This window comes from Apteryx rowi, unplaced genomic scaffold, assembly GCF_003343035.1.
Source record: "Apteryx rowi isolate R43461 unplaced genomic scaffold, aptRow1 scaffold_139, whole genome shotgun sequence".
NCBI classification, from domain to species: Eukaryota; Metazoa; Chordata; class Aves; order Apterygiformes; family Apterygidae; genus Apteryx; species Apteryx rowi.
In genome coordinates this window covers 1,648,319-1,667,799 of record NW_020447630.1, presented here as the reverse complement: position 1 = coordinate 1,667,799, position 19,481 = coordinate 1,648,319, and the positions used below count along the sequence as shown (strand labels likewise).

Below are 19,481 nucleotides of genomic sequence, written 5' to 3'. Positions count from 1 at the left end.
AGTGATGTACCATATATATGGGGTTTATCCTATTGAGCTGGAATACCAAAATGACATAGGAATATTTAAAAGACGTTTTAAATCTTTATTTCCTCCTGAGGCAGCAGAATGGCTTGGGACTGTTTGTCATATATCTTGCAGATGCAGGAACCAAGGCCCTGGTCAAACAATTCATGTGATTAATGGAATGTGCTTAATGAAGGGTGCTTTTAGCCACTTATGTCACGAACATATGCTTATATGGGAACCAGAGGATGAAAAGCTGGGAAAACAGCATTAGTAGAACTCTTTTTTCTTTAATTATTTTTCTGACAGACCTGGACCTTACTAGTCAAGCTGTGTTAATAAGGGAAAATCTGTGACTCCGATAAGAGGAAATCTAAAGGCCGGTTTTCTCTGTGAGGTACTGCTTGCCTTGTAAGAGCTCTTTTATGGTGTCCCTTCTAAGATAAAATCTGATCGGACTTTGGAATTTCAAAATCATCCTTGCTAGCCAAAATTAACTGAAGAGATAAATGACAAAATTATATCATTTTCTCAATGAAATGACTCTCATTGCTTTATGTGCAATTACAGGAAGATTTGCAAGTGCTACGTGCTGCTGCTGCTCATTAAATGTATTGGCCTGAACGGACAGTAGAACAAAATGTCAACACAGTCCATTCTATTTCACCTGAAGAATTGTTAAATACTCTCATACTGATAGAAATGTAGCAAAACATGAGCATCCCTTGTGCCAGAGGAAAAGCTTCTGTGACCGTAACTGATTCCAGTCCTTTCAAAGCCTTACAAAGTTGCACTTTGCTATTTCACAAGACATTAGCATTTCTTCTTAATTTTTTTCCCTATTTCTCATTGTAAGTGGTTGAACTAACACAGTCATTTCAGTAAACAAAATATTTGGCTATTGTTAGTTCTGAGACTGACAGTGCTTTCATGCATGCCATTTTTAGCAGTACTCTTGCTTATATTGTGAAATGCTTAGTATTTTCAGATTTTTCTGAGACCTATGGTTAGAAGTGTTCTTATATTTTTAGTCAGATAATAAATCAAATGCTAAAGTACGTTGCTTTTTTGGTAACTAGAAAATTGCGTACAAGTCTCTACCATCCCAGATAAAAATAAACTTCTGTACCCACCCCATTGTCTCCTTATACATCAAATGAATAAGTATAAAAATGTTATTGTTCCATACCTATTGCATTTCTTGCTGCCCTTGGACTGCTTTAGTCTTTGAATGTACATGTTTTACCTTAAATTATCTTTATTGATTTGGCTTGTTCATCTCTAAAGACTGCTACCAACTTCCAATCTCAGGTAAATTACAATTCATGCTAAAAGCTGTCTGGTTCCCATTTTCCAGCTGTTTTAAAATGTTGTCCATTTAAATGCCTATAAGCATTGTTTGTTTTTCCATTTTTCTTTCCAGTAATTCTTTCAAACTCTTGTTCCTGTGCTTGAAATACAAGTAATCAGAGAGAGAATGGCCAAGTCTGCCCTTTTCAAAGGACCTAAAGCTGAGGTGTTCTTTGTTGTTTGCAAGGTCTCTCTCTCCCTGGCTCTCCTGCTTGTCTGAATTTCCAGTGCTCTTCTCCAGTCCTCCTTCACTTAGCATTTCCTCTTTCTCATTGCAGTAGGACTCTCTGAAGTCCTTCATCACACACTCTGGTTTGCCAGACAGATCTTGAGGCACATACAGCTTGCTGTTGTCATGATGGTACATGCCAGGGCTGTACCGCTCTGCCTCATAGCAGTTGTCTTCCTCTTCTTCTTGGCACGAGCTTCCCTTGGCACTCTCGCCATCCGAATGAAATGAGATTCCCTTCCCTTGGCTTTTCTGGGAAAGATCAAAGGGCTCTTCCTGTTCCAAACTTCTTAAGACATTTGTCTGGGACAGAGCAATTCTTCCTCTTCCAAAACCTTGTAGTGGTTTAAGCAGGGAGAAAAGGTAAAATTTATATATAGCAAACTTTACTACATAACGTATGGTTAAAAAATAAAAAGTGAGATGGCCTTCTATTTAATATTTTACCTTTGTTTTCCACCCAGCTATCTCCAAGCACTTCAATGTTTACAGTTTATGACATCTCCTTTGAAATGAAGTTAAAAGGAGTACTATTGTATCCACTTTACAGCCAGGTCAGGAATGAAACATTGTGTTGTACATGCCAGACACTTGATGAGAGAGCTAGGAAAAAAAGTGAAGTGTCCTGGCCTCTTGCAAACTATTTTTGCCAGTGAACCTACCCACTTCCTCCTGTTTCCTATTTTTTTAAAATCAACACTTTGATCTAAATCATCACATGCCATAATCAAAGTCCTAGTTTTTGTCCACTTTTTTCCAGAGTGGAACAGATTAAACATGTTAACATGTTTGTTCTGCGGACACTCTGGGGCAAAGTTACTACTTAAAAAATGAAGATGCAATCATGTCTGACTGATCTATGACCTCCACTCTCCCTGATTTTTACTCTCTCAACCGGTGCCACCGCAAAGCTCTATGTACTAGTTAGTGCTACAGCTTGAGGAAATCATTAAAATCAAATGATGATTTTGAGCTGTTCAATATAAGTCTGAGTGGGGTCCTGGACCTGGTTTGTCTTAATATTTGTCAGAGCGTCTGCTCTCTGTTTCTGTTCTACTTGCTGGAAACCCAAGAGGCATCCATGGGCTCAGATATGCCCTAACCATCAGGATGCACAGAGGAAGATTCAGACACTGCAAGCACAGTCCATCTTAATTAAAAGAATAATGGCAATACTGGGGTGAGGATTTCATCCAACAGCAAAAATCTATTAGGGTAACTATTATAGTTGCTTTTTTTTTTCTTTTTTTTTTCCCCTCTCAGTAATTGGATCCAGTTTCTGCAGGATTTTTGCAGCCTCACTAGATACAGCTGCTACACTGCAACAGGTTGTGTTTGTTAAAATGCTTTATGAGCAGGTGCCAGCCCTTACAAATTGTCTGTGTCTGATAAGCCTCAGGGGCTGAAGAATCTGTGTACACTGAAAAGCACTTAGCCTGTCTTCAATTACAAGTAATTGTGTAACTAGAATGATACTGTAGGAGGTTTACAGGAAAAAAAGAACCATTTATATTATTACCTTTTAGGAACCATGTAAATTTTATCCCAAATGTCATTAAAAGACATCTCCATTCATTAGAGGCTATCTTAAAGCCTGAATTTGAGGAACACCAAGATGTCTTACCCAAGAAAGAGTTATTTGTCCAGAAACTCTTAACAAACAAAATCTCTTGGATACTCAAACTCTTAAAACAATCCTCCCTAATTCCCCCACTTCTTTAGATGATAGCATCGGCATGTGTGCACACATGAGGCTGATTTTAGGAAGTGTGTATGGTGAATGGGAGATAGGAAATGCTTTGCAGGATACTCTGAGGGATCAAAAATCCATATACTTTGAGATGGGGGAGGAGTGTCTCCTGTCTGCTTGCTTCTTTGTAAACTGGGTCTTGAGCTCAAGGTCTTCCTCTAAAGTCAGCTATGTCAATATGGCATAGAATAAATATATTTTGAGCAGAAAGGCTCCTGGACTTACAACCATTTGGGCTTCCACTCCCATTCCAGACTGGAATCCAGTAAGTAGTGAGCAAGATTGCTGGTATCTCATGGTCGCTGTGAAATTTGCTAGATTTTTTGCTTCTTCCAGCTCTGAATGGATTTAAGATTTATCCTCCTGTCTAAAATCATTTTATTAATCTAATCTTGAAATGGCAAAGATATGGAACATGATAACGTGCCTCAAACATGAGAAGAAAAACTGTAAACTCCTAGCCAGATGTGTCTGGGGAAAGAAGCTTGCTTATCCATGGCTGCTAGGCTGTGGCCTGCCAACATCTGGGAATTGAATCTCCCCAGATTGTTAAATTTATTCAATAAAAGTAGAATTACACCCTTAGTCAGTAAGATCAATTTAGTTTCATCCATGTCCTCCAATAGTTTTCCTAGCCCACTACAGGTGCCATAGTCCTACTAAGGCTGAGTCTCCACTGTCTCACTTCCATTTGTGTTTCAGAATTACCCACACAATGGGAGAAGCTCCACAGTGTTGGGGGTATTGCACATTCCCTACAGTGAGGGGATGGGGAGGCCTGCGCCAAAGTACAGGGACATTTGTACAGCTTGATAAGTCCTCTGCTGTCACACCACTGTGTGTATCCTCCCTAAAACTTGACAACAACAACTCAGTACGCTAGAATTACTGTTGCTTGTGCTCACAAATACTGTCTCATTTTGTTTTCATCTACTACTCCACTTTGGTCTGTCCCTCTGTGCCATGAGATATCCAGCCTGAAAGGTCTCTGAGACAAAGGCCAATACCTTAGGGATCTCTGATCTATAGCTCTAGAGTAATACAGACAGTGAATAACAACCTCCCAGGCTTATGAGATTCAATCTCTTCCAGTATCATTGGATCTGTGGCACAAGATCATAGATCTGTGGTACAAAGCCCATTAGGGTGGTACTGATGCACATCTTCAAACCTCTCAGAGAACAAGATTGCTGATAAATATTACCTTGAGAATGAAATCCTCTTTCCATGACTCCGTGTTTGACTTTCATGTGCCTTGTTAGGTTTCCCTTCAGGGTGAATTTGCTGGGACAGTAGAGGCACTTGAAAGGCTTACTGTCTGAGTGCAAGTGCATGTGTCCCATTAAATTGTGCATTCTGTTAAATTCCTTTCCACACAGCTGTCAAAAGTAGTAAAAATGAAAATTATTTGTAGAGGTACTTTCAAGGTAAACATTTTAAAAGAAAATAGAACCTACCGTTCTAACTTAAGCCCTGGCAGATTCCTGTTGCAAATTATTTTTCTATAAGAGATACAAAGAAAATCATACAGACAAGAATATATGGTTGAGTTTGCCCTATCTAGACCCTTCTGCACAGCTGCCATTTTTTAAATTTGGTGGCTAGCAGAAGACACACAGTCAAGATTCCCCCCAGATCAGGGAATGTTATTGTAAGGAGAGGAGAGACATAATTATGTAACCTGAAAAGCTCTTAACTTGAACGAAATCCGAAGTATATAACTTACTGCTCAGGTGAACCATTTCACAGAATCACAGAATCACAGAATTGCTGAGGTTGGAAGGGACCTCTGGAGATCATCTAGTCCAACCCCCCTGCTCAAGCAGGGTCACCTAGAGCACATTGCACAGGATTGCATCCAGGCGTGTTTTGAATATCTCCAGAGAAGGAGACTCCACAACTGCTCTGGGCAACCTGTTCCAGTGCTCTGTCACCCTCACAGTGAAAAAGTACTTCCTCATGTTCAGATGGAAGCGTCTGTGTTTCAGTTTGTGCCCGTTGCCTCTTGTCCTATTGCTGGGCACCACTGAAAAGAGTCTGGTCCCATCCTCTCGACACCCTCCCTTGTACACGTTGATAAGATCTCCTCTCAGTCTTCTCTTCTCCAAGCTAAACAGACCAAGCTCTCTCAGCCTTTCCTCATAAGAGAGATGCTCCAGGCTCCTAATCATCTTTGTAGCCCTTTGCTGGACTTGCTCCAGTAGTGCCACATCCCTCTTGTACTGGGGAGCCCAGAACTGGACGCAGTACTCCAGATGTGGCCTCACCAGGGCTGAGTAGAGGGGGAGAATCACCTCCCTCGACCTGCTGGCAACACTCTTCCTGATGCACCCCAGGATACCATTGGCCTTCTTGGCCACAAGGGCCCATTGCTGGCTCATGGTCAGCCTGCAGTCCACCAGGATTCCCAGGTCCTTCTCAGCAGAGCTGCTTTCCAGCAACCTGTACTGGTGCATAGGGTTATTCCTTCCTCCCTAGGTGCAGGACCCTGCACTTGCCTTTGTTGAACTTCATGAGGTTCCTCTCTGCCCACTTCTCCAGCCTGTCCAGGTCTCTCTGAATGGCAGCACAACCCTCTGGCGTATCCGCCACTCCTCCCAGTTTTGTATCGTCAGCAAACTTGCTGAGGGTGCACTCTGTCCCTTCATCCAGGTCCTTGATGAAGAAGGTGAACAAGACTGGACCCAGTACTGACCCCTGGGGGACACCGCTAGCTACAGGCCTCCAACTAGACTCTGCACTGCTGATCACAACCCTCTGAGCTCTGCCATTCAGCCAGTTCTCAATCCACCTCACTGTCCACTGTCCATTTACTTCATAGTTTATAAATCTAGCCTTTAATCAAGAACAATGCTGGGCAGAGATGGAGGTACAAGATAAAACCAATGAAAGGTATCTGTGAAACAGTCAAGCAGAGTATCACTTCTCCTTAAGTGGAATTGAAATGACTGCACATTTTGCTTAAAGCTAGAAAAAGCAATTTCTTTTTAATTTGTTTTTTGCTGCCCCATTTTTCTCTGCTTCTCATCTTCTGTTTACCAGCTTCTGTGTTTTAGTGTCTCTGGTGAGCAAGCTGAAATTTAAACAGTCATGGGACTGCAACAGTGACTCAGCTCTCCCTGGAGCAGGTTCCTGCCCGCTCGAGCCATCGATCCCGTAGGTTTCCCTTTGATGAAACAATAAGGGATTTTTTTCATTGTTGTTTTTCTAGATGAGTCCTTTTATAGTCTCATTCCTTATAAATAAAATGTATTCTCTAGACATGAGAGTTTGACATCACTAATATAAGCTTCTAGTCTTACTTGTCTTCTGGTCTTTCCTTATCAGGAATTATAATTTTATTCACATTCAAGTGGCTATTTCCATCCTCTGTAAACTTCTGTGTTTGCTTTCTACATCAACTCCTCTTTGGAATGATTTTATACAAATACTTTTAGCATCAGAATTATTTTATTATGGTTTTCACTATTAAAAGAGCCAGAGTCACCATTACTGAGTAGCTGAAAATTACATCAAGCAGTGTAACTCATCTGGGAGAAAATGCTTAAAAAGCAATTACTGAGATTCGACTGAAGTTTTGGTCTAATCTGACTTTTAATTTAATTTATTTTCATAATACAGAAGGTCTGCTACATTAATCTCTGATTCAAATTCTCAAAGCTATCAGCTGGAATATCAGGATGAGATTTAGGTTTTGGACTGATCCCGGGTGAAGTCATACCATATCCTTTTCTTCTTAAACCATATCTTGAGGGAAAAGGGAAGCAGTTCATTAATGTAAAAACTTACAGGGATATCATTTTTAAATAAAATACTAGAGCTGGGTGAATGCTGCAAAAAGAAAAAATCTGGAAATATTCACTTGCTTTTTAAAAATTATTTACTTGAACTGCATTGGTTTTCTTCTGTGATTTTCTCTCTATACTTTTGCTAGAATGAACATTCTAGCGAATGAATTTGTCAGCAAAAGTGTTCACAGAAAAAGTAAAGAAAAAAGAAAGGCCATGGAAAATGAGTTATTAACTTGTAAAGTATTCATGAAAGACATTTGGTTCCAAGGGTCATCCATCCACTTAGGAAAGAGGACTGTCTCTCCTTAGTATTCAGAGAAGGCTAACCTGCCTGATGACTTATATTCAGTGAAATGAATGCACAGAAAAACATTCTGAAAATGCTGGGAGGAAACAAAGAGGAGAAGAAGCACTCATGAGCACAGTAAATCCATGAGGAAAAACAGCAGCTGATTATATCCTGACAGCAGCTGGAACAAGCTATGATGTATCAATATTTCTCAGTCTATAAGAATACCAAATGGTCCCTCACTAATATGCTCTCTAATACCTCTTAGTAGGAGGCTTCTGGTTATCTGCTTGTACTATGGCTAATCTGTGTCCTCACCAACTTTTGCTTTCTGGTAGCTATGTCTTTACCTCTCTATCTAACCTGATAATCAAAGAAAATGAGGCTGAATAGCTGAATGGTTAGAGTACTTCATCCAAATCTGTATCTTTGTAAGGTACTGAGCATTAAAATGGGTCTGGTAGGAGCACTTTTTTCTGGCAAGACAACTTTTTATTTCTCTTTCTTCATAAGGAAAAGAGAGGGGACTTCCTAAAAGATTGTTCCATGCAGCATAACACAATTTTTAGTCTCTGAATGAAGAGGGCAGGTTTTCCATTTCCCAATGTCATGCACAGTCTTAGGGATGTATAATGTGTTCCTGTCCTGAAATCTCCTCTGGGGACAGGAGGAAATGGTACCAGAGTGGAGGGGTGTGGCAGGAAAATGAAAGAAATGCAGATACGAAGTCTGTTTTTCAGAATGATGGCTTCGTGTGGCATGGTCTCTGGGTAAGCTGCCCCTTTCAGAAAACACAAGTTGAGTTTCAAATGAATCTCTGTGATTCAGAGGGTGAGGGGAGTTGGTCCCAGGCTCATGTCCTGGAAGACAACAGCTCAGAAGTAGCTGGGGTACAGAGCTAGTGCTCAAAAAATAGCCTGAGTCGGGGGAGCAAGTTAGGACTAGGAAGGCGTACAAGATTTTCTTCCTCTCTGACAGGACAGGGGTGGGAGCACTGATGGAGCAGATTGTGAAAGATGACCCAGAGCCCAGGCTACATGGGAGAGAGCTCCAGCAGAAGTCAGCAGAGAGGGTCTTAACACCCAGAAAGACAGAAAGTTCATGCGAGAGATCTGGAGATAGCAGGAGTGACTTGGTTCACATGTGGACCTTTTGTCAGGCTCTGTAATTTAGATGAAATTGAATTCAAGCCCTGAAGATAACGACCTCAGCTGTAAGCCTGCTGAACACTGATGCACTAGCTGGTGAACTGGACTTGGTGAACTGAACTTCAGCACTATTTCTTAGAGAAAGCCCTATTAGCTCAGCACTAGACTGTGTCTTCCTAAGCCCCTGCACCGAGTATCACCCTTCTAGATTGGTCAGTCTGTTTTGTTTTTTCCAGAGTACTTATAGCTCACAGTTTCTTTTTTTGACTCCAGATCTAAAACTATGATTTTATCTGCCATGGGAAAAAGTGGTGTAAATTGGCACTCCTGCGAGGAAAAAACAGTGCCAAATGGACATGGAGATTGAACTTATCTCATACGATTTCCCACACAGGAACAGGGCCCAGTTCATCAAAGGAATATAAGCACATTCCTACATGGCAAAGGGCCTCCAGAAGAGATTTTGACAAGCAATCATAAACCAAAGTTGTTTAGATTCACTTTGAACTGCATATTTACAAGAGCAAGGGAGTTCAGATCATCTGCTGCAAAGTGCATTTGGCTGGGCTGGAGAAAACATCATTATGCTCTCTATTACTAGTCTGAAACTTTATTGACTTCAGCACTAAAAGCAACTATAAATTTCAGTAGGAGTTTTCTTTACAAATCAGAACTACACTATTGCACCATTTGGTGCAACTCCTTCAGAACTTGTCAGTGTTTTTGTTTAAAACAAAAATAAACAAGGAAGCATGGGCTCAGGCCTTTAAAAGCCACAGAGATGTTCACTCTTCAGAGAAAAATCTAACACAGCTCCAGGCTGCAGCTGGATGAGGAAGCAGAAGGGACAACTATTTGCTACTTGCTCACTTCAGATAGTCTGTGCTTAGATGTGATTAGACACATAGGAAAGCCTCATGTTTTCTTTTGCTGTGAGAAAAAGGTAAAGAAAACCGTGGCATGTGGTGAAGTAGAAAGGCTACTGCTGTGCTCCCTTTCCCTTGCATTCTTCTTCTTCTTTTTATTTTTTCTTCATAAGAAGGGTGTTCCTTTCCTCAAAGAGAGAGGGAGAGGGAGAAAGACTGTAAACTGTCCAAAAGGACCGTGAGAAAACAGGAAGCTTTGAAAAGTACAAGAGAAAGCAAGATGAAATCTATTTGCAGGCGGTTCCCCAGGGACATGTGAGCCATTGTTAAGCAGCCTGTTCATACAGCTATATCCTTCCTTCTGCTGAGGAGGAGCCTGGTGCCAAAAGGCTGCTATCTGGTCATTGCCTTAACCCTCTGAATACCAGCCAGAGAGGCTTGCTCCAGTCTTTGAAGGACCCCGCCAGACAGGCAAAGGATCTTCCAAACACCAGCACGCGATTCCTGATTCTCCCTTTGCTGACAGCTGGGATCCCCACTCTGTTCAGGGGTTCATTAATATGTTGATTCATACCTGTCGGGTGCAGGAGAAGCTGGTTCACTGGGCTTAGTTGTTTCTGTTCTCGTTGGGATATTGGGTGGGGACAGAGAAGAAAAAAATAAGAAAAACAGGTGTTCCTGTAGAGCTTTACTAAGTGGAAAACATACTGTTGGCAATTCAGTGCCTGGCTTACACTATTGGCATCTCCAAGTTTTAATAGTCTGTCATCATCAAATCCTATCCTGAATATGAACTGCCAACTAATTGGCACGTATCTCAAAAGCAGCATGGGTCCTGATACAGCATCCAGAATGGCTGATCAAATGACTGAGTTTCTTTTCTGAAATTTCAGAGGTCGGAGCAGGACTTTGTCCAAATGGGAACAAAACCACGAGTTTGGGGGTATTCTGATAGAATCAAAGTCCCTGGCAGACTTGACATGGGAATACCCAAGTATTTCAATAATAGAAATTATTTACCTATGTAGGATAACATAAGCACTAGTATACAAAATAACATTTTACTAGGACATAAATTAAAATGAAACAAAATGCTAAAGTTGAAAGCCTCTGCTTTTATGTGTTCAAAGTGAAAAGCTTCAATGTTATCAAAGCAAAATGAAGTAAAAAAGATTCATTTTGACATTTTCCTAAAAAAATTATCAGTGAAAGCCATACATTTTGAAGTCCTAAATTTTCCAAGAGAAAGTAATTCCATTTTAATATTTTCATCCAGCTCTACTTCTCAATGAAAGATTCCTTTTAACAAAATATTTAATTCTATGAAGATGTTGGATGAAAGAGTTCTAGAAATTGCTTCCAGATCAATCTTCAATTACTTATGCATAAACTGTATAATATGCTGCACTCCATATTTATAGTCCTCTTAGAGCAGATCAAAGTGGGGAAAAAACTACAACCTTTGGCTTCACAAGGTACGACTACACTAATGAACCACATAGGCAGCAAAAAGAGCAGATGTAGTGCCCAGTACTGGGTAAGAAAATGAACATTAATAATTCATAAGGAAGAGACTGGAGATGAGCAGAGTCAGGAAAGCCAAAGCTTCCAAAGTTTATGGGAAGGGGAGAGAAGAGGGGATGAAAGGAGAATGTCAGCCTCCGCTGGGCGGGAGGGAGGGAGCAATCCTGCATTCCTGGGGGATCCTAAAAAGGCAGGATGTATTTCTCAGAAAGCCATTTTGTTAGGATACTGATGTCCTGCCCTGAATTTCAGCCTGGTAATTACATTTGGCCCATTCAAATCCCTTCTGCAGTACTATTTTGCTGTGGCTTTCTCTGAGTCCTTCCCTGAACGTCTGCGTGGCATCACTGTGTGAAGTCGCGGCTGCTGCTGTTCCACCGTTGTGCTCTGTGGGCTGCACAAATTGATCTATGCGTTTTGTCAGTGTTTCAAGCCATTAAGCACTTAGACTTCTGTTTGGATGGATGTACTAAGCAAATGTCAGGTATGTTTATTGTCCTCAAATGACAGTGGCATTTAAATGCTCTCTAAGCAGAGAAAGTATTTCAAGATGAAAGTTACTGATATAGAAGGGGAAGGGAGTAAATCACAGATATTGCCTCCCTTCTTTTGGGCTAACTGAGCAAAACCTAGATTAAGAAAAGAAGCTAGACTACTATTATATGTTAGTTTAAATACAATTTTAGAATGTGTTTTAGAATGTGTCTTGCTTTTCTAGTCCTACCATATCACAGATGATAACATCACAGAAATATCCAGGGGATTTAGGAGACTGCCACCAAAGGAGATACACTTACCTTGCATTTGAAGGGTTTGACGTCAGAGTGAACAATCATGTGGGCCTTGAGAGTCTGCTTTTGCACAAAGCTCTTGAAGCACAAATGACATTGATAGGCTCTGATATTGGTGTGGATCAGGACGTGTCGCTTCATATTGGCCAGCAGAGTAAATTCCCGGCCACAAATTCCGCATTTGTGCTCTTTCACACCCTGTAAGGAAAGAAAGAATATGAAAACTCAACAGAGAGAATTATTTTCTAATCCATTTCATCTTGAGTATAGCAATATATATTCTGCACTACAAAAGCAGGTAATAACTTATTTTGCTTATAACATCATTTGCTCACGCAATAGATATTTATGTATTTTTTTCTTGGCAATTTCTCCTAAGAATCTGAGAAGCAGAACAGGGAAAAAAAAAAGTAAGCTTAATGAAAGAATGAGTTTTATTTCCATCAGTGAGTTTACAAAGGAACACAACATAGTCAGTAGCATTCTCTGTTGATGAACTGACATCTTCTCTGTTCTACTGTATTGCTTTTGTAAAGTATTGGTCAAATGTGTACACTTATTGACCAAGAATAAAAGTTAACCGGTTAATAGACTAAGGCAGTGCTTGCCTAAGGTAATTGAACCTCATGGACTTCAATGGTATTCTAACGAAGACCTACACCTGTTCTGAAAAAAAACTGTAGAAAAAATCTGAAATAACCAAAAATAACCAAGGACATACATGATATATTCAGCGAAGAAAAAAATCTTAGTGGGATTTGAACTAACCCTAAAGAAATGACTCCATTTCACCTGGTGTTTACAAAGCATGTCTAGTATTCTGTATGCCATCCTGTCAATTTACTAACACATATTCTGACATACTTGTCACACCCATGTGGTCTAACAGCCAGCTACTCAAAAAGTCATTTAGATGCTGTGAAAATCAATGAGTTTGCCACCTAAACACTTCAGGAGTTTGAGTATAACTTGCTGCAGGTAATGAGGATGTACCAGTTAACTGCCAATAACGATAACTCCTCCTGCGGGCCCTATTAACGAAGACAACTGGTAAGGATCTCTCCTCTTGGGCCAGTCAGTTGTTTTCACAGAGTTAATTGCCCCGTACAATTGTGAACATCACCAGCAGCTTTTAAGTGTCTACCCGTCTGATCTGGGGCTGCATTTGGGCAGCTGAGTACTGCTAATTATGTTCACAGCTGAATCCACCCGCAGCTGGGGACAAAGAAGCAGAAGCTCTTTAAGGGCTCAAGGGCATTGCATTTCCTATGACAAAAAAATTACCAGGTTTTAAGTTAGTAGAATTTTGTATGGTAAATCCTAAGACCAGGGAATCTCCAGAAAGAGCAGAAATGATAGTAGTGTAAGGGGAAGAAAAAGCAAACGTGGAAGTAGAGGCTGTGTTTTTCTTAAAAAAAAAAAAAAAAAAAAGTGCTCATAAAATTAAATGCTGTAGCTTTCTGTATTCTTAATACTTTTAATACAAAGGTCAAAATTCAAGCATTAAAGGAAAAATACACAAAACTGGAAGAATTTTTTAATAAAATGTGGGGTTTGCTTATTTAATTTGTATTTATAATATTTTTTGAAAATGGATAAACTTACTTCAGATGTTCTTGAATGGAACTCTGATATTTTTCCTATTTTTCAAAGTGATCTTTGTGCATGTGCTCCAGAACCTGCCCCTAGTCTGAGACTTACTGATAGCAATGGCGAGATTGCCCCTTGATATGAGGGTTATGGTCCTGTTTGTCCAGTTCTGTTAGCTGATATTCTGGATAACTTATACAGAAAGGGGAAATTTGTTAAGCTGTTTTTTTCCCTGAATGTCACATTATAGTGATTCTTCAAAATCTTACGAGTAACAATATTTCTTTTGCTGTATAACACAGCCTTCTGCGTATCCCCCTACTTCCCAATTAAGGGAAGCAAAGGAATAGGTTTACTTTTCAGTAGAAAATTCCTGCTGTTATTTCAGAGGGTTTAGACAGCTCTACAAAATTATGTTATTTTACAGAAAGTCATTCTGAAGATAAAACACAGAAACAGAGAGCTGTGAATACAGTTTTGGGAAGTAATGCAGGTGGCGTAGTTGAACTCCTGTTTATAATAAAATCTTTGTGTGTGTACTTTCTCAAGACTGACATAGACATCTACTTTCTGCTATTGCCAGTACCACTGGGGCTTTTGCTTTGCATAAAATTCTCCCGCTGGCCAAGGGCCAGCATGATGCTCTGTAGACTGATGACCTTCTTTCTGAGGACCTGTGCGTATCCTTAATGGCCTGCGATCCTTGGGCTGCCTTTTGATGCAAGGACCAGCACAATGCATAATGGCTTACCTTGTGCGTCAGGGAGTGTTGTTTGAGATGGTGGGGCTGCACAAACTCCATGCCGCATTCAGTGCAGATGTAGGGACGAATGTCTTTGTGCTTCATCATGTGGTTTTGCAGCTGGCTGGGGTACTGGAAGGTCTTATCACATTCAGTGCAATTGTACTGTATAGGGCCACGGTGGGTTGTTAAATGTCTCTTCAGCTGGGCCAGGGTTGGGAAGTCCAGCCCACATTCCACACAGATGTTCTCTCGTCCACTCTCGTGCTTAGACTCGTGTGCCTTCAGCTCGCTGGGATAGGCAAAACCTCTGCCACAGATCCTGCAGTTGTAAGGCTTTATGTCACTGTGTTGCATCATGTGTCTCTTAAGGTGACTGGTTTGAGTGAAAGCCTTATGGCACACCTGGCACTTGTGTGGCCTAGTGCCCTGGTGTGTCAGCATATGTGTGTGCAAGTGGCTCAGCTGCTTGAAAAGCTTGCCGCAGCGGGTGCAAGCATGTGGCTTGATGCCACTGTGCCCCAGGATGTGGGTGACCAGATTGTACTTGGATGTGTAGGACTTCTCACACATTGGACATTGCCAGCGTTTCTGTTCACCCCCTACGTCAACATAATAGCTGTCATCTATCTGAAGGTTGACATCTACTCTTTCCACTTTCTGTTTATTTTCACCATTTTCTCTTACTTCAGCCCTCCTGAAGGGTGGCTCTGGAGGCCTTTTCATTTGAAAGGGGCTCCTGAAATGAAAGTTTGGGTGCACAATGAAAGGAAACATTAAGCCAGGATGGACTTTAGGATAATAAGAGTAAGGAGCCTGGATGAATGCCGGGCTACTGGGCCATGCCATGTTAGACTTTATGGGTTCTTGCTTGATGGGCTTGGCTCCAAAGTGCTCCAGCGTTCTGTAGAACTGAAAACCAAAGTTGCAGAGGTCAATCATCTGGGAATTGTACTTGGGCTGTGCTGGCTGTTGAAATATCAAGGGGAGACTGGAAGAGCCTATATCATGATGGTCTTCAGGTCTGCGGGGTAGTGATGAGGAATCTTCAAGAGCAACAGAAAGAGGCATTTTTGTTGGCATGCTCTTGCGTTTCCGAGACCCTCCTTCCAAGGACCCCTGGAAAGTTTCCATGTCTCCAAGAGGAGGAGGACCATAGTGGAAATGTGAGAGGTGCGGTCTGAAGTCCTCACTAAATGGAGCCCTTCTGTGGGGCTTTGTAACAGGGCTCAGTGGTGGCAGGCAGCGGGAAAAGGGAGATGCTCGTGTACTGTCCACATTAAAACTTGTTTCTTCGTTCTTCATCATATTTAATTTCTTCTGCGTTGCTGAAGTTCCTTTAAAAAAAACAAACAAATCTATTTTTTCCTGTTCTCCTAGAATTAAAACTTCTAATTTATTGGTTTCAAGGTTTTTTTTTAGTTAAGTGCAGCTAAGGCGGTATTAGGCCCATGTAAGATGTAGGCCTTTTAAAGCAGAAATAAGTTGCCTAGCAGAGAAAAAAGAAGCTTTGGTCTTCCTATGGTAGAATTGGTGGTTTATATCAAGTTTGGCTCATACAACAGCTTTGCAATATAAACATGCTGTACCTGAACACACTACTTAGCAGCTGAATCTGTATGGCAACATTTGTGTTTAATTTAATTCAGCCAGGCTATTTGTGGGCAAAATCCTGTCCTTGGCTGTGCCTGCACAGGCTCTAGAAATTGGCGGTGCATCTAAAGGATATGGCAATACAAACAATAATGTGCACATTTATTATGGCTGTGACATGAAAAGTCAAAGCCAAAAAATTTTAAACTACTTTGTATCATTAACATGTGTTGCTGTGAGAGAAAACAATGGCCAAGTGATCTAAGGACACTGTGTACCATCAGGTTTTGCACCGTGTTTCCCAGCTTCTCTCACTCTGTATTGTAATAAGAAGGTGGAGATTAATTTATTTTCTTTGTTTTAAGCCCAGAGATATTTACCTGGCAGATTTGGGGAGGGAAGGGCCTTTAACCACTCTCTGAACTCCATTCAGTTTTTTAAACCTAGTCTAAAAAGGGGGAAAAACCTCACTGCAAAACTAAATATAGAATCTTTCTAACAACCTCTCAGCTCTCCAGAGTAATTAACACCTGAGAAGTCATGGATCCTTTCTAGTGATACCCCGTGACAAGGCAGAGTAATAAAGTCCTCTGGCAAAATTTTGTGTTCCTCTGATTGTACAGGGAACTTCTCCTGAATTTGGGGTTCACCTGAAATATTGGTTATAAATTTTGTTTCATCTTAAATAAGGCTTCTGCCTTTTGCCTTGGCTCCCTGGGGATGCTCTGTATGAATCTGTGTGTCTGTGTGTCTGTGTCCATGCAATGCGTCTGTACAGTCGGGAGGAGGTCGGGTTGGAAAACTAGACGTATTTTCCCTCTCTCACCTGTGACATATTGGTGCTATTTATAACACCATTCTTGGAAAAACTGGGTGGAGAGCTTGAAGATGGTTAGAGTACTAAAGACACTCCTGTTTCTTTTTTAGGAAGCCCCATGCTGGATAGACCTGCTTCTAAAGATAGATAAAAGATGATCTCTGCACCCTAATTAGGCTGTGAGCAAGAGGAGGCACCTTAAAAACATGCTTGCAAACAGATTACTCCTATTTAATAAGATAGATTCTGGAATTGTCTTTGAGATGCTGTGTAAGGCCAAGGGTTCAGTGATAAAACTTTAAGATGGAAACTTTTAGACAAAGAAATAGTAATAGGAACCAATCAATACACAAAAACAGAATAATAATCAAAGGGAAAATTGTAAGATCTCTAAAATGATGATTCCAAAAGCATTTGTGATAGTGCAAAAGCCTAAAAAAACTTCACTTACAACTAAGATAACTGTCCAATAATTATATCAGGATGTGACTTTCAGTCCCTAGCTCAATGATTGCCAGTAGTACTTATAAATATATGCACGTATGTGTGTATATATATATATATATATATACACACACATATATATATATGTTCCATTAGAGAGGATCGTTCTGGAGTATGCATTCTGCTATGTTTCCTTGTCACTTTAACTCCCAGGCAAAATAAGGAGCAGTAAAATCTTGAAAACTCTTTGGGTAATAAGGCTTGGTTTATTAAAATGAGTAGAGGAGAAGGGAATCCTTTGACTATCAGAAAAAGACTTCAGTTCTTCCAAAAGGGAAAAAGGTTTTTTTCAAAATTCATTTAAGCAATGTTAAACTCATACAATCTGGACATAAATTGTACCTGTTCGTCAAAATCCTCCCTTAATGGTATGGGCCTGTCCCTCAAATGTCTTTCATCTTATGTACCTGATTCTTTCTCAGAAAAATGAGTGTAAAATGCTTCAAAAAGCCCATAGCAATTGAGAGTCAGGCTATGTTTTTTACTGGCTTTTTAGATTATTGAAATGCTGCCAAAATACACAGAAGTGACAGTGAGTTGCGGCTAATTGCTCTGTTGTCTCTTAGCTGCCGGTTCCTCCCTTCTTCCACAGGCTGTTTTATGCAAGATTTCAATCTATCTGGAGCATGGAGTCATGACAGAGGCTGTAGAACTGCTTGAAATTACTAGAAAGAAATAATTTCCTTGCACAACTAACCTTTGGTTGCTTTACCGAGCATTTGTTTTTATTCCACTGTCCTCGGCTACACACATTGTGGGACTGAGCCTACAAGGGAAAGAAAATGTTTAAATAGTCAGTGACTAGCACAATCACAGAGGTGCTGTATAATCACACTAAAGAGAACCTAAAATGGGGAAAGTATTGATTTATAGTCTAAATATGGATCACCTTGTTGCTTTTTATCCTTTCTTCAATCTGTCAACAGTACAGAAATTAATTGAGGAAGGGTTAAATCTAGCCTCTCTTCTAATCTCCTTTCATGTTGGTAGCAAACCCATGATAATTTCAGAGGAGGCATGATCTTCGCCTTGATAACTTTATTCCATAAAAAAATGAGTCCCGAGAAAACTGTAGGAGAGACTCTGGGTTTGACCAAAATGCATGAAATAGTTCCCCGACATATAAGTAGTCCCTTCTGCTTTAAATAACTTCAGTAAAGAACTTCAACACTTTTAATAGCACAGTTCCCCATTAGTTTTGTTCTGTCTAACTCTGGAGTAGCTGGTCTCTTACTACTCAGTCATAAGCGAGGAGGGGAGAAAGTGAAGAGTTTTTATATTAAATATCTCCTAGGAACATTTTGCCTTTTGTGCATAAGCACTTTAAATCTTTCCTTTTCCAGCACCTAGTTATTTAAGATGGAAATGCTATGGAGAGCAGTAGAGTGTGATTCTAAACACTGAGTCTAGTTTAAATCTGGACAGACATTAAAAAATTTAGCTTTTATCAGTATTTCCGCTATTCAGTTTTGAAAACTTGGTCTGGAAAGCTCACTGAGACAGAACTTTTCATGCTATTTTGACACTTAAACAGTGAAAAATCCTAAACCCAGCACTCCAGAGGTTATAAAAAGGTTAATTTCTTTAGACCAGACAGGCATCCCCCAGTTTCTTTCTCTTTATGTAAATAAGCATATTTGGAATATACTCTGAGATATTTTTAAAAAATAGAAACACAAATAAACTCCCTCCCCTTTCAGAAAAGAAAAGAAAGGATACAGTTAGTTCAGATAGTTGCTGAAGTATTTCCAGAAGAGAATCTCTATGGAGCGGCTAATAATTTTATTGAATTAACTTCCATGAAAGAGGAAGAGAGTTTAACACAGAATATGAATCACCATTTACTTTCTCATTTCCAGACATCACATTTCATGTTTGTAAATGTAAATAAAACATGCTCTTCACTCCATGGGCATACACATTGTTCGAGTTTCCAGTTAACATTCCCTACTAAAGTCAATGGCAAAATTTTAGACTTCAGCAGAACCAAGATTCTGCTTCACGTATGGAAGTGCCATCTATCTATTGAATAATAACAATAATAATAATAATAATAAGCACAGCAATATAAATGTGAGGTTACTATGTAGCTCCAGCTTAAACACCAACCCTGCTGATTCTGCTCATGGGCAACACAGTGGTAAAAACAGAAATGAGACTAAGACGAGTGAAAGTGATATGCACCCTCCAACAAGGGAAACAGGCTGATTCAGTATAAGGTTTGCACTTGTGTTTGCTATTTCAAAAGAACATGAAATAGAGGAAAGTATAGGCTGAACAGTTTAAGTGGAAGAGAAATTCCATGTTTAAATGACCGTGTACGACCTCAGAAACATAGCTATTTGCACTGTAAGAGTGCATTTCTGCTCTCCTCTTGGGGCCTGAAATATTGGCATCTGTACAGAAAGAATTTATGTTTCTTTTTTGCAGTAATTGCTTGTTTCTGTGTAGGATGTGCTGAGGACCAGTGACAAATGGCATGCTATTACAC

The 19,481-nt window shown here is 40.2% G+C and overlaps 1 protein-coding gene across 1 annotated transcript; it reads right to left on the bottom strand.

Annotated features, from left to right (window-relative positions):
- Nucleotides 1-1,206: 1,206 nt before the first annotated feature.
- Nucleotides 1,207-15,384, bottom strand: ZNF366 (zinc finger protein 366). The gene is made up of 4 exons (XM_026057407.1): nt 14,086-15,384; nt 11,751-11,942; nt 4,540-4,714; nt 1,207-1,920 (listed from the first exon to the last, which is right to left on the bottom strand). The coding sequence occupies exons 1-4, from the start codon at nt 15,382-15,384 to the stop codon at nt 1,385-1,387; spliced, it is 2,202 nt and encodes a 733-aa protein (XP_025913192.1). The 3' UTR covers nt 1,207-1,384.
- Nucleotides 15,385-19,481: the final 4,097 nt, after the last annotated feature.